This window comes from Lotus japonicus, chromosome 6 (assembly GCF_012489685.1).
Source record: "Lotus japonicus ecotype B-129 chromosome 6, LjGifu_v1.2".
NCBI classification, from domain to species: domain Eukaryota; kingdom Viridiplantae; phylum Streptophyta; class Magnoliopsida; order Fabales; family Fabaceae; genus Lotus; species Lotus japonicus.
In genome coordinates this window covers 7589583-7602545 of record NC_080046.1, presented here as the reverse complement: position 1 = coordinate 7602545, position 12963 = coordinate 7589583, and the positions used below count along the sequence as shown (strand labels likewise).

The 12963-nt window shown below is 34.3% G+C and overlaps 3 protein-coding genes across 3 annotated transcripts; all 3 read left to right on the top strand.

Moving 5' to 3' along the window:
• The first annotated feature begins 105 nt into the window (after positions 1-105).
• On the top strand, positions 106-4267 carry LOC130722915 (probable magnesium transporter NIPA1). Its single transcript, XM_057573802.1, has 9 exons — positions 106-322; positions 439-675; positions 772-828; positions 1432-1522; positions 1600-1760; positions 2261-2388; positions 2473-2610; positions 3129-3221; positions 3861-4267. Exons 2-9 carry the CDS (start codon positions 549-551, stop codon positions 4041-4043), a joined length of 978 nt encoding a protein of 325 aa, XP_057429785.1. The 5' UTR covers positions 106-322; positions 439-548; the 3' UTR covers positions 4044-4267.
• A 1582-nt stretch (positions 4268-5849) lies between these two features.
• On the top strand, positions 5850-10460 carry LOC130726864 (uncharacterized). Its single transcript, XM_057578184.1, has 5 exons — positions 5850-6065; positions 6750-6914; positions 7280-7402; positions 9726-9828; positions 9923-10460. The coding sequence occupies exons 2-5, from the start codon at positions 6820-6822 to the stop codon at positions 10163-10165; spliced, it is 564 nt and encodes a 187-aa protein (XP_057434167.1). The 5' UTR covers positions 5850-6065; positions 6750-6819; the 3' UTR covers positions 10166-10460.
• Positions 10461-11997: 1537 nt separating this feature from the next.
• On the top strand, positions 11998-12872 carry LOC130726093 (uncharacterized). The gene is made up of 2 exons (XM_057577317.1): positions 11998-12074; positions 12172-12872. The coding sequence occupies exons 1-2, from the start codon at positions 12047-12049 to the stop codon at positions 12660-12662; spliced, it is 519 nt and encodes a 172-aa protein (XP_057433300.1). The 5' UTR covers positions 11998-12046; the 3' UTR covers positions 12663-12872.
• Positions 12873-12963: the final 91 nt, after the last annotated feature.

The following is a 12963-nucleotide window of genomic DNA, read 5'->3' as shown; positions in this document are numbered from 1 at the left end:
TCGTTTATAAATACATAAAGATGAAGGGGCTAAGAAAAGGGCAACACGGGGATATGATGGTCATTCTACATTTGCATAGGAAATGAATTAAAAAGTGGTGTTGCAGTTGTCATTTTTCCCCTGGGACGACGCATAGGTAACGAGTTTACCGTTGCCTCTTGCGTCTCAATTCTCTCCCTCTTTGGAGAGAACGCCCCCAACATAACAACCTCAAATTTCATGCTCTAAGAACCCTAACTGTTGTACCTTCTTTTTTATGATCCCATGAAAATGAAAATGGGGTTTTAGCAACAATACTTGTTTGCAGGGTGCCAAGAATAAGGTACATATATATATGTGTGTATTCTTGTCAATCAATGCGTTACATTTTGCATATGTGACTTTCCATTTTTTTTATTTTTCACTTATTTTCCTTTTCATTTATATTCATGATCATAGGTAAAGGGGCGTTGGATTTCTTAACATCTTGGCCCTGCAAGCTTGATTATTTCAGTTCCTAGCCTATTGGGTATCAACTTTTTTTTTCCTTCTTATGTTCGAGATACATCATGGGGATATCCAATGACAATGTAATTGGCCTTGTGTTGGCTCTGTCATCCAGCATTTTCATTGGGTCTAGCTTCATAATTAAGAAAATGGGTCTTAAAAATGCTGCAAATAATGGGACAAGAGCAGGTTCACCTCTCATATCATTTTTAACTTTCATTTGGGTTGTTAAAAAAGTGTCATTTTCTGTTTAATGTTATGATTATTTTGCTTTGATTTGATCAGCCACGGGAGGGCATTCGTATCTGTTGGAACCGTGGTGGTGGGGTGGAATGATTTCAAGTGAGTGGTTTTCATAATTTATATTCCAATCAATTTTGTTTCAATCATGTAGAACCTAATTTATCTTTAAGCAATCATTCTTGTGCTCTATATATGTTAAGTTTCACAATGATTAGAGTTATAGTGACTTGATTAAAATGGAGGACAATCCTCAACTCTAAACTAGCTTTTGGGTGGAGTTAGGTGCTGCCTGAGTTCTAATAATATATGAATATCTCTAAGCCTTTCAATAGCTCAGAATTCCCAAATACAGTACAACTCAAAGAATTTTGAATTTGTATCTGTGCTAATTTGCGTTCGGGAGCTTTTTTATAAGCGCTTATATCATAAATTGAGAAAATTAGCTCAGAATACCGTATATGTGCTTATTCATAAGCTAACATGAGTATCTTAGGAAAATTAGCTCAAAACAGCTTATATGTAGGTCATAAGCTATTTTCAAAAGCTTATCCAAGCACTTGCATCAGCTTTTATGCTATAAGTTAAGTTTAAATAAGTTGTTCCACACAGGTTTCTTGTTTTTGTGCCCGTGATCTTAAAAAAATTCACCAAGGCATGGCTGAATTTTGGTAGTTTCTGCTAAATTACATAATGTTTTTGCAGTGATTGTTGGAGAAATAGCCAATTTTGCGGCTTATGCATTTGCACCTGCAATCCTTGTTACTCCTTTGGGAGCTTTGAGTGTGATTTTCAGGTAAGCAACATAACCTTGTTCACAAAATTGTAAACCCTGCGCAATTGAAACAGTTACAACCCCATATCATGATGCAGTGCAGTGCTAGCTCACTTCATATTGGAAGAGAAATTGCACATATTTGGCGTGCTTGGATGTGCTCTCTGTATGGTGGGATCCACAACTATTGTTCTGCATGCACCACAAGAGAAAGACATTCACTCTGTAAAGGAAGTGTGGCAGCTTGCTACAGAACCAGGTACATTTGAAGTCTAAACTGCTCGAGTTACGTGGGTTGTCACAGGTAGAGGGACGAAACTAGGAAAAATGGATAATGGAGGTAGAAATTTAAACATTAAGTGAAATTAACAGTTACTAATTAAAAGAGACAGTTCGAAAATTTGAAGAGGGGAACACAACATGTAAATACTATTTTATTAAGGAAAATTTTCCTCTTCGGAGGAAACTGCCCTATTTCCCCCTACCTAGTTCCGTCTATGGTCTTTGGGTTTTAATTTGCGGTTCACAATTGCAATTGCTGCCTCAAATAAAGGGATTTGTAGTCCCCGTAACGGCATCACGACCACCATTGTGGTCGTATGCAATTTCGGGAATAACCGCAACCGCAATTAGAAACCATTTGTTATCATGATTTTTATATAAAATGCATTAGGCCTTATTTTCTTGAATTCAAGGCATTCATTTCTGGCTTTCTATAAAGCTAAGGACCTAAGATTATAATTTTTTGTCAATGAGCAGGATTTATTGTATACACTTGCATTGTGGTGATACTGGTTTCTGTCCTTATTTTTCGTTATTCGCATAGCCATGGGCAGAGCCATATGATCGTATATATTGGAATATGTTCACTCACGGGCTCACTCACGGTATTAATTACATGTTCTAATATTCAATGCTCATACGTATCATGAATGCCCACAAACTTACTGCTGATCCTAGATTTTGCACAGGTTATGAGTGTCAAAGCAGTGGGAATAGCTTTGAAGCTTACATTTGAAGGGATGAATCAATTTATTTACTTTGAGACTTGGTTCTTTACGATGATCGTGATAGGATTTTGCCTTATGCAAATTAACTATTTGAACAAGGTAAGCTTTTGCAATTTGGCCTTATTGTAATAATTTTAAGATGAAATTATGTAGAAGAAGGATCTTCAGGATTCACAATTTTCACTGGTAAGATAAAATAGAATGACTAACCATTATCTTGGGTGAAAAATTTGATACCTTAGTCCTTGTAAAATTGAAGTGAACAAAGAAAGACAACTTTTCCATGTTCTTCCCCTTCTTTCTTTGTGTTCTCTAATTGATGGAAAATCAAGAGGCAAAACCTTTGTAGGCAGAGGTAGGAGCTGATTTCATATCCTTTCCCATGTATACAATGCCTCAATCCAGCAATTAAACCCTCATTCTAAAAAGACATTTCTTTTTAACTCACAATTAAGGCATGGTTGGGGTCATTAATCTTGAGTGTCCTTGCAATTAAACTCTACTTCTTCTTCTAAGCACTTTTTATTTTAGCTTTAAAATGAATGAAATATGTAAAAGGTTTACTTTACCAGCTGTTTTGTAATGTTATGTATTTAACTTGGAAAACACGTTTGCAGGCTCTGGACATCTTTAATACTGCTGTCATATCACCAGTTTACTATGTAATGTTTACATCATTCACCATCATTGCCAGCATGATCATGTTTAAGGTGACTTGTTACCTTCCATGTCACATTCAATATTTGCCATTCAGAATATTTTCATTTAGGTCATTATTGACCAAGTTATTCATAATTTCTGTGTAGTTTTATAGCTTTCTTAGGCTTTTCTGCACTAGTCTTAAAATTGATTGGCTATATGCTAGTGGACTATAAAGAGGTAAACATCTTAACCAATTGTAGTAAGAATATTGGTTGCGAAATCATAAATAGAGAGTATTATTAAAGGATTTCTCTAACTTACCTCATGCGAAATCATAAAATTTTTGGTAAAGAAAAGGGTTAATTATCAATTTGCTTTTTAAACACTGTTAGTTGACCTTGGTTAAAGTAGCCCCATGAGATAAATTAGACTCTCTCATGTCCTTTTAATTCAGAGGGTTGTGCTGCCTTTTACTTATCGACCACTAAAATGCAAATATTAAAACTTGTTACTAGAAAGTCAATTCTATTACTCTATGCAATTACTTATTGGTCAATTCTGGGAGGGCAGCACTCACAGTAACTTTGTAAGTTATCAAAATGTTCACACTCAATTTTTTTTATTTTTTCCTTGAGAATAGTTTGTTGCATCATGACCTTATAATACTTGTACAATAACAAGTTAGTGAATGGTTAATTATGCTGCAGGAATGGGACACACAAAACGCATCGCAGATTGCTACTGAATTGTGTGGGTTTGTCACAATTTTATCTGGGACATTCCTCCTTCACAGAACTAAGGATATGGGAAATAAACCCATCGAAGACCCTGTTTCTTCAAGCCCCCACCATCTTAGTAATGCTCAGACACCTGTTAACCATGAGCTTTGAATCTTATCTCAACATAATTTCACTCTCAACTATGTTCCCCTCCCAACCTATACAGCTTAGGTACTGCTTAACTTTAACAAGCTTGTACATTGAAAAAAAAAGGAAGAAAGTGAGAAATATGATGTAAATGTGAAGGATCAAAGGAAGTATATCTGATAACGTTAGGGACATATGATGCTGTACTTGTTTATTAGATGAAAAGTCTCTTTCTTTTCATTTCCCCATATTCTCCTATTGTTTTTTTAACAGGTGGAATGTGTGAACAGCCAAAAGTTTAATAAAACGTAAGATTGGGTTATGAACCCCATTTTCACAAAGCCATGTACTATCTATCACTTACAATAAATATGATATTAAAAAGTGCATACTTTCCAGAATACCACCGGCCATACAAATCAAACTACAGTTCCAAATCCATAAAGGTCTTAAAATTCAGAACAACAAAATATAACAACCAAACATCTGAGAATCCCTTGAATAAGATGACTCTTCGAACGCCTTTATGCGAGCATCCAAATTATCAAATGGAAGACATGGTTTTGCTCATGCATATCTACCATTAGATTTTTAAGATTGTCAAATTTGTCAATAACCAATTGGAGTAGATAGAGATGGATCATGGTTAGGGACATTAGATTAATATTTAGCTTGAGAGGAAACACGATCACTTTTATACTTGTAATTGGTATCATCTTTGTCCAACAATGTTCATTTTAGCCAGAATATATATTTCCCAATACTATTCTCATGCCAAGAAGGTTTAATAGCACTCTCATCAGTAAAATTGATCTTAAAATGGGGCGTTGATCCAGTATCTATTAAAATTAAGAGAGTATAGCACTTTTTTACCATATAAAAAACTAATTTGTAAACTTAAAAAAATTTATTGTGAAGAAAACATGAATAAAAGGTATAAAACCCTTCACTTATAAAGGGGTACCAAAAAATATCTGAAATATACACAGCATAAGGCAATTTGTTGCTCATCCGACTTTTCCGACTTTTCACCAGGTGACTTCTCTCATCAGGAAATAATTTTCCAGCAAGCAATAATATTTTTCCCCTCTTACTCCCATCACTAGATTTTCCATTCTTCCTTATTCCCTTGATCTATTAAATTCCTTTTTATAATAAATTTTTTTTTTGATAGTTTATATGATATATTAAATTTCTTTTAAGATTCTTGTAAAAAAATTTAGTATAGTATTTTCGCTAGACCCCAAAATGTATACACGACCATGGAATAATAAATACGGATACAAACATTATACATATAAATACTAAGATGTTATAAAGGTTACGAATACGTCTTCGTAAGATAGCTCAAGTGGTAAGAGTTAGGGGACATATGAGTTGGGTAGGGGGAGGTCCTTGGACTTACCCAAGCGGGTGTGAGACCGGATATAGTACTTTTGAAAAATACGAGAGGAGGGCGAGTACTATACTAATTGTCAACCCAATCATAAATCAAATAAACCAATTTCATTAAATCATTTTGGTATTTTATCTCAAACCCAACCTAACTCGAAGGTATATCGATCAATTTCTCGAGAGTGCAATTTATATTTACGATGTAAGAATAAAACCAACCCAACTCTTGAACGTTTAACCCCTTGCGGGGGTTAGATTTCTCACCCCACTACTAGATTTCATACCCTCCATTTTTGGATTTTAAGTTCCGAAATTAATTCGTGATTTTTATATCCAATAGTGCAAAATACAATGTAACACCCCATTTTTGAGTGAGAAAATACTTCGGATTTTAAAGTTCCGAAATATTTCGGAAATTAAGTTTTCGAAAGTGTTTTAATTGGGGTGACATTTCTAATGAGTGGGGTGTGAAATCCAATCCTCCTTGCAGCTCTCTCTCTCTGATCGCCACTCCCAGCACGTTCGTTTCCAGCAGTCTCGAGCAATTTGAAGAAAAGGGTTTTGCCGTCCATCCCCATTGTCACCTTGTTTCCGGTGAGGAGATCACTCACTCTCTCTGCCTCGCCGCCCTTCGTCGTCCTACCACCGCGAGTAAGACTCACTAACCAATGTTATTGTTCTGTTACCATACTTTCACTTTTGTTTTTCACTATATGCTATTCATTGAGTAACCACTGTTGATTTTGAAATCATATTGCATATGCTATTCATTTTGCAACTTTATGCTTGTTACTTGACTTTCACCTTGTATGTATGTAATGTATGTTAAATGTTGATTGCTTCTTGGTGGAATTCTGATGGAAATGATATCCTAGAGGGTTTTATTGTTTCAGTTATTGGTTATGGGTTCTTATGGAACATGGATCAGGTAGAAAATAATAGCTTCCAAGATGGTAAGACCTCAAATTTAGATGGACTTAGGTTTGAGGTTCATAATAGTCATATCGTCTCGCAATAAAAAGTGCCTAGTGTACATTACATGTGCATAGGCTTATAGTTTTTGTGGTGTAAAAATAATCAGATGAATTTTTACCTCAAAACCGAACCAATCCAGACTGTGAACACCCCTAATCTTCATAGGTGTAATATGTGTATATTTAAGAATTTAATTTTTTAAAATCTTATAAAAATCTTGCATGAAAGCTAACTTTATTTGAACCGGTTCAGATGGGCAGTCAATGAACCAGATTCACTTAAAAACCCCAGTATGATTTTAGTGACTCAGGCACTCAGCTATGTTCTTCTACCATCTTAGTTTATTTATGGTTCTTGTAGCTAGCAATATCAAGAGGGACATTGTAGCAGCTAGCAACAGAAAGCACGAAGAGCAAAGAAAGTTTAAACAATGTCGTTTATGAAAGGAGATTTGCTTTCTCGAACCAGGAAGCTTGTGAAGGGTTTGGCCAAGGCAGAACCTGTGTGGCTCAAAGCAATGGAACAGTTAATCTCCTAATCTTTCTTTTTAGCTCTCACTTGCAGTTAATTGGCGTCTTTTATTTTCTATTCAGTATTTTCTTGTGCTATTTGTGAAGCTCCCATCTGGGTTGTAAACAAAGACGCTTCATTTTCTCCAAAAAGGTATAGTTTTTCAAAGATTGTTTCTTAACTTTTTTTTCCCGCGTTCACACCACCAGGAGTTATGGTGCTTGTAATGTTCATATTTCCCAGTCTTGGTCAACACTAAACTTTGAGTTTGATGCCATGTTTTGCAACTGAATTTTTATTTAGATAATTTATTTAAGCAGTGTTAATCTTTTCTGCCGTAAGGTGAAAACTCAATATTTTGTTTTGATTGTGGTTACCAGAGCACCACCTGCAACATTTCCTCGAGCTGGGGAAAAAGTTCAGACCATCACTCTTCCTGAGGATGTTTATGTGAAAAAGTTTTATAAAAAATACCCAGAATCTAAGTACCATGATCCCATCAGGTATTTCCCTTTTTCTCTTCTCTATTGTTATTCCAGTTACAATGCTCAAGCATCTTTTCAGTATTTTTCTAACGCTATAAGATCTAGTTATGAGTTTGGTTTCTAGATCATGATGTGAGGAATAATTGTAGTTGACATTCTAAATTTTGATTCATGACATGACTGGGGAAATGTTAGGCTTCAATTTTCAATTGGATTACTAAGCAAGTACTTTTGTGCTTGTTTTCTACCTGTAGTGCTTTTGGATGGTAGTTTTTAGATTGCTTCTTTCTCTTAAATATTATTATTCATCTGAATTTCTAGATACAATCATAAAATGCTTAGTTTGTTTTAACACCTAATGTTAGCACTTAGCAGCTAACATGTTTGTTAAAAAATGAACTATGTGAGTGTAGCCTTGTTCCCAGTACCAATCATATATGTTGCTCACAGGAAAAAGCTCCACTAAAGTGGATGCATCCTTTTTCACTTTAAACTAAATCAATAGTGGATTCATCCTTTTTCACTTTACAGAGAGCCTCCCTCTCTAGAGGAGCTTTATCCGTTGCACAAATATCTTTATGCAACAGATTCATTGTTTTTTGAGAGCATTTGGTATTTGGTTATGTTCTCGTGTTACAATGAATATATCTTACCTGGAGTTACTTTTGAGTGGATTCAAGCATATAACCTGAGTTCCTTTATGTCAAAACTGTGGAAACATGAACTAAGTGTTATCTTCTCTCATCCTTTTTCTTAAATTTTTTGGAATTGCCCTTTTGGGGGGTGGACTGATTTCTTGAATATAGAACTACTGATGTGGTGGACTGTTGAGCAATAACCTGCTTCACAACTTCTCTAAGGCTTCGTTTGGATTGGGGGAAGGTGATGGAGTGGAATGGAGTGGAGGGGATGGAGCAAGAGGTCCTTTGTTTGGATTAATTAAAAATGGATGGAAAGGGATGGATCCTAGTGGCACACATTCCATCAGATACCACTAATTTCCCCCACTTTTGTTCCCCCCAAATTTAGGAGGAATGGGATGGAGCAAAAAACTGAAGTCTAATAAAATTATTAAAATACTCTTTTACCCTTGTGTATGTAACTCCCTCCATAACCCCATGTATTTACCCCACTCTTCTCCCTTTACTTGCTTGATTTTGCCTCAATTGTGAAAAAAGCTTCATATTTTTGGACTTTTTTCGGTGTTCATATTATCATCTTTCCACCATGCAAAACTCATTCGTTTATGTTTTTTTCTCTTCAAAGTTACTGACCCGGCTAAATTTATAACTATTCTCTACTTTATAACAAAAATGGGAAGATAAATTTATCATATTTGTTTTTTTCTTCATCATACAAGCTGCACATGGAAATTGAATTCAAAGGTTGCTTGCTGGCTTACTGCGTTCTTTTTCTTTGACGTTCACTGTGTTCTTTCCTTTTTTTTTAAATTAACCGCTGGCAGTAAATAATTGAATTAAAAAAAGTAAAATAAAATGAGAATATAAATTTCTACTTTATTACAAAAATGGGAAGATAAATTTCTTGCTGTGAAAAAGATGATAATTATTTTTCGAAAGTTTTGGTAAAACAATAAAAAATAGAAAGGGTAATATAGGGAGAAAAAAGTTATAACTGATTCCGCTCCGTCCGCTGTCCAAATAATGAAGTGGAAATTTTGTTCCGTTCCATTATAAAATACCCAAACAATGAAATGTAATTTTTGTTCCGTTCCATTCCGCTCCATTCCATTCCATTATATTCCGTTCCGTTCCGCTCCGTTGTGTTCCATCAATCCAAACATAGCCTAAGAGTGATATAGCCATATAGGTAGTCTCAGTTTCTTGCTTTGGTGAAGGCTTTGGTATATGCTGTTTGTTTCTGTTAGTGACAGTTATATTAACTACTGTAGCCAGTTGTAGCTGTAGTTAGTTGCATTGTTGGTTGTAATCAGTTAGTTCTTAGCTTCTATTAGAATTCCTTGCATTTTATGTTTTCTTGATGGTTGAGGTCCGCAAGTGTTTTTCTTCCACCAATTAGGGTATGATTTACTTGCTTTCTTACAATTCATTTTACTTTTTATTTTTATTTTTGTATTATATATGGTACTAAAAAAATTAATAGCTAGTTTTATCAATTCTCTATGCATTACTCTATGGAATAGTCACTAATTCATGGCAGATATAGATTCATAGAGTATGGCAGTTTTTTTCAATTTGCTTCTATTTGCATCAAGTATAGCTCTTAAATAAGCTCTAGCCTTAATGGTAATAATAAAATTGAAGCACCAAATTCAAAAATCAATTATCAATATTCATGATTAATGATTTGAGTTCAACAGGTTCTGTGCTTTTGATCCCCCTCCATCTCGTATATTTGCCTTGAGGGTTCTTGAGTTGAAAAAGCATGGCATTGGCGAGGAACAAGCTATGGCTGTAGCCGATGTATGTAACCAGAATTGGTTCCTTAAACTGTTCTCTCTGCAGTTTATTTTCCCCTTGTCCTGTACTAATCACTTGGATGTTTTTTGCTTCCTAGACGGAATATCGAGCAGAGAAAAAGGCGAAGAAGCAAGCATATAGTCGTTTGAAGCAAATCGCTCGTCTTCAAGGAAAGAGACCTCCTCCAAACCCATATCCTAATCCTATCAAGGAGATACAAGCCGAGGAGAGGAAATACGTCCGTGATCGTTTCTTCAATCCCAAGATACTCGAAGTTGTGAAGCAAAAGAAAGCAGAGGCTGAGAGTTTCAGAAGTGGATTTAGAGGGGGTGATTGGTGATTTTTACGTGCCAAGTTAAAATAATATTGAAAATTTCCCTCTTGAGCAAATGAAGTTTACTTCTAGGCTCCTTTACTTCATGTCTTGTTTTGTGGGGGGGGGGGGGTTCAGAGCTGATGTGTTTTATTGTGAATTTCTTCATTAACCAAAGCTTCATTGAGTTTTTGCCTATGAAAATGTTTCCCTGATAAACATACACATGAAGGTTGAAAATAATTTGCTGCAGAATTTTGATAAAAAATTTGCAACCAGATTTGGAGTTTGACAAACCTTAGACCATTAATGATGAATTTCTCATGGTAAATCTAGTAAGTTTGATGTTATAGTGATTTTATTTTGCAACCCTTATTTGCAAGCCAATAAAATATTACCCAAGGAGAAAATAAAAGAACAGAGTTGCCGAAAACCAGGAAACAAGATTAGTTTCTGCAACGAAAATTTTATAAGATGCAGGAATATAAACTTTTTCCATGAATAAAAAAAAGCAATAGAGATTAAGGTTGTTAGGATGAGGAGGGAAGATTATCTGGGATGGGGAGCAAGATAGATAAACAGTAAACACTATTCTTCTTTTCTTCTTTTATTGTAAAAAAATTGATTAGACAGCGAAAAGGGTAAAATTGATTCTTCATATAAAATAGTATTATTTCATATAATCACTAAATGTAAAAAAAAAATTAAAAGTTATTGAGATATCACATTTACTTAATTTTAAATTTTAAAAATTAAAGATGATCAGAAATTGAAAGACACCACCACGACTTGGATTAAGGCGCTGGTTCAAGAGTTTAATTTCATGGCTTTCACTGCTGTTTGTCACCTTTGGTAGCAAGGAACGCTAAAAAAAGAGGAATGAGATCAACATGAGTCCAAAATCCTCATGTTGATCTCATTCCTTTTCTTTTAGCGGATGCTATAGAAACTAGTCCCTGAACTAAACTAGTTGCCTTGAAGTTTTTTTTCTTTCGTTCTCGTTTTGTTTTACTTATCTCTTGTAAAAAACAGCTAAAAATTGATTTAATTGTATAAGTTGGAGACAAAATCTCATAATATACAATCATATTATAAAAATAAAATTCTCACTTTAATTTGATTTCAAACCTATGATCAGGTTCCGTAAAAAAGAAAAAAAAATATGATCAGGTTAATAAAAAAATTTAAATATATGAATTTAATTTTTTTTATTTTAAATTGAGTTTTTAAGATAAGAATAGGTTATAAAAGTTTCAAAAAGTAAACCTTTGCAAACCACCGATTCTTCATGGTAATCAAAGCAACATCTCGAAATAATTAAAAATAAGATTTATTTTTTTTTGGTTTTAATAAGATTTATTTTTCAAGAAACATGCACTAACACACTGATTAATTGTGAACAATTGTTTCCAGAGAAATTCTCAAAAGGCTCCTTAGTCCTTAACATTTTAATTTTTTTCGAAAATCCTCTTACTAAATTCAACCCATTAGATAAAATTTCTTCTGTCATATGTCCAATGTCCATTGGCTTATTTAAACAAATCTTTCAAATCTAAACATTCTATATCATATCACTTTTTTCCATATTCTTAATTTACATTTTGATATCAAGATAAAATTGTTCACAATATCTTTTATCCATGAATGGGGAAAAAAAATCTGATGCCTAATCGAATATTTGATGATAGGTTAAAAAAAATAAATATTTGATGATAGATTTATGATCACGTCAAAGATACAGAACCATTTAGACTAATTAGTTACTTGCTATCCAAGTATCCATGGCCCAAAAATAAAAAATAAAATCAGCTTCTTTATATAAGAGCTATTTCCCTAATTAAGAAAACTTTGCACGGAGAATCTGAGGACACAAGCAAGAATAGGATTTCAGAAGAAGGAGAATTAACCATGCCTTCTTTATTTTCTGCACAACCAGGTAAGTCATACATACGTTGAACTCTATATTTATTTATATTTTTTTGTATTAATTATATTTACTTACATATGCATCTTGATTACCATGACATATTCAGAATCAAGTTCAATTGAAGGGTACCTATCAGGCTCGACGAATATGATTGGTCTATTAGAGGAGAATACATGTGATTTAAAAGCGCCTTACGTTTACCGCATGAGTAGCCTCTTCAATGGTTATGAACAAGAGCAGCAACCCCCAAAGCTCATGCCCGCAGATAAGTTCAATATCATCTTCAATGTTGTTTCGCGCTCGATCAACTCAAACCATGTGAGGTCCATCGAAACCTTGCTCCACCATCGTAATGAAGTTGGCTGCAGAATCTTCTTCCAGGAGGAGAAGGGTAAGGATTTTCTTCGGTTGAACTTATCCCATGAAGACTTCCCCAATGAATGGCTTGAGCAGATAATACAAAGTATCATGAGTCAAGTTAAGCAAATGTTCGAGTTTGATGAGAGCTTTGCTGTTCTTGATGGAGATGATGAAAATTCCAGTGATCCCGATCAATCTCGTGTTTTCCGTTTGCAATTGGAAATTCTATTAGTGTGATTGAGTGGGATGCCACAACCAATTTTGACTTCGTGTGTGGGGATCGCTCTAGGGTTAATTGATTTCTACTTGTTTTATTTGACAACTTTTTCTTTTTTCTAATTTCTTCATTCATAATAAATGTCACGGATTTGTTTACATTCATTCCTTTATTAGTTTTCTTTTTGAGATGCTTTATTAGTTTTCTTATTAATGGTTAAGATGTTTTATTCTTTTTTTTTTATTTGACGTCAAAATAATAAGTTACACACTTACACTTAGATTTTCAATTCTATCATAGTATTTTATCACCTTATAAACA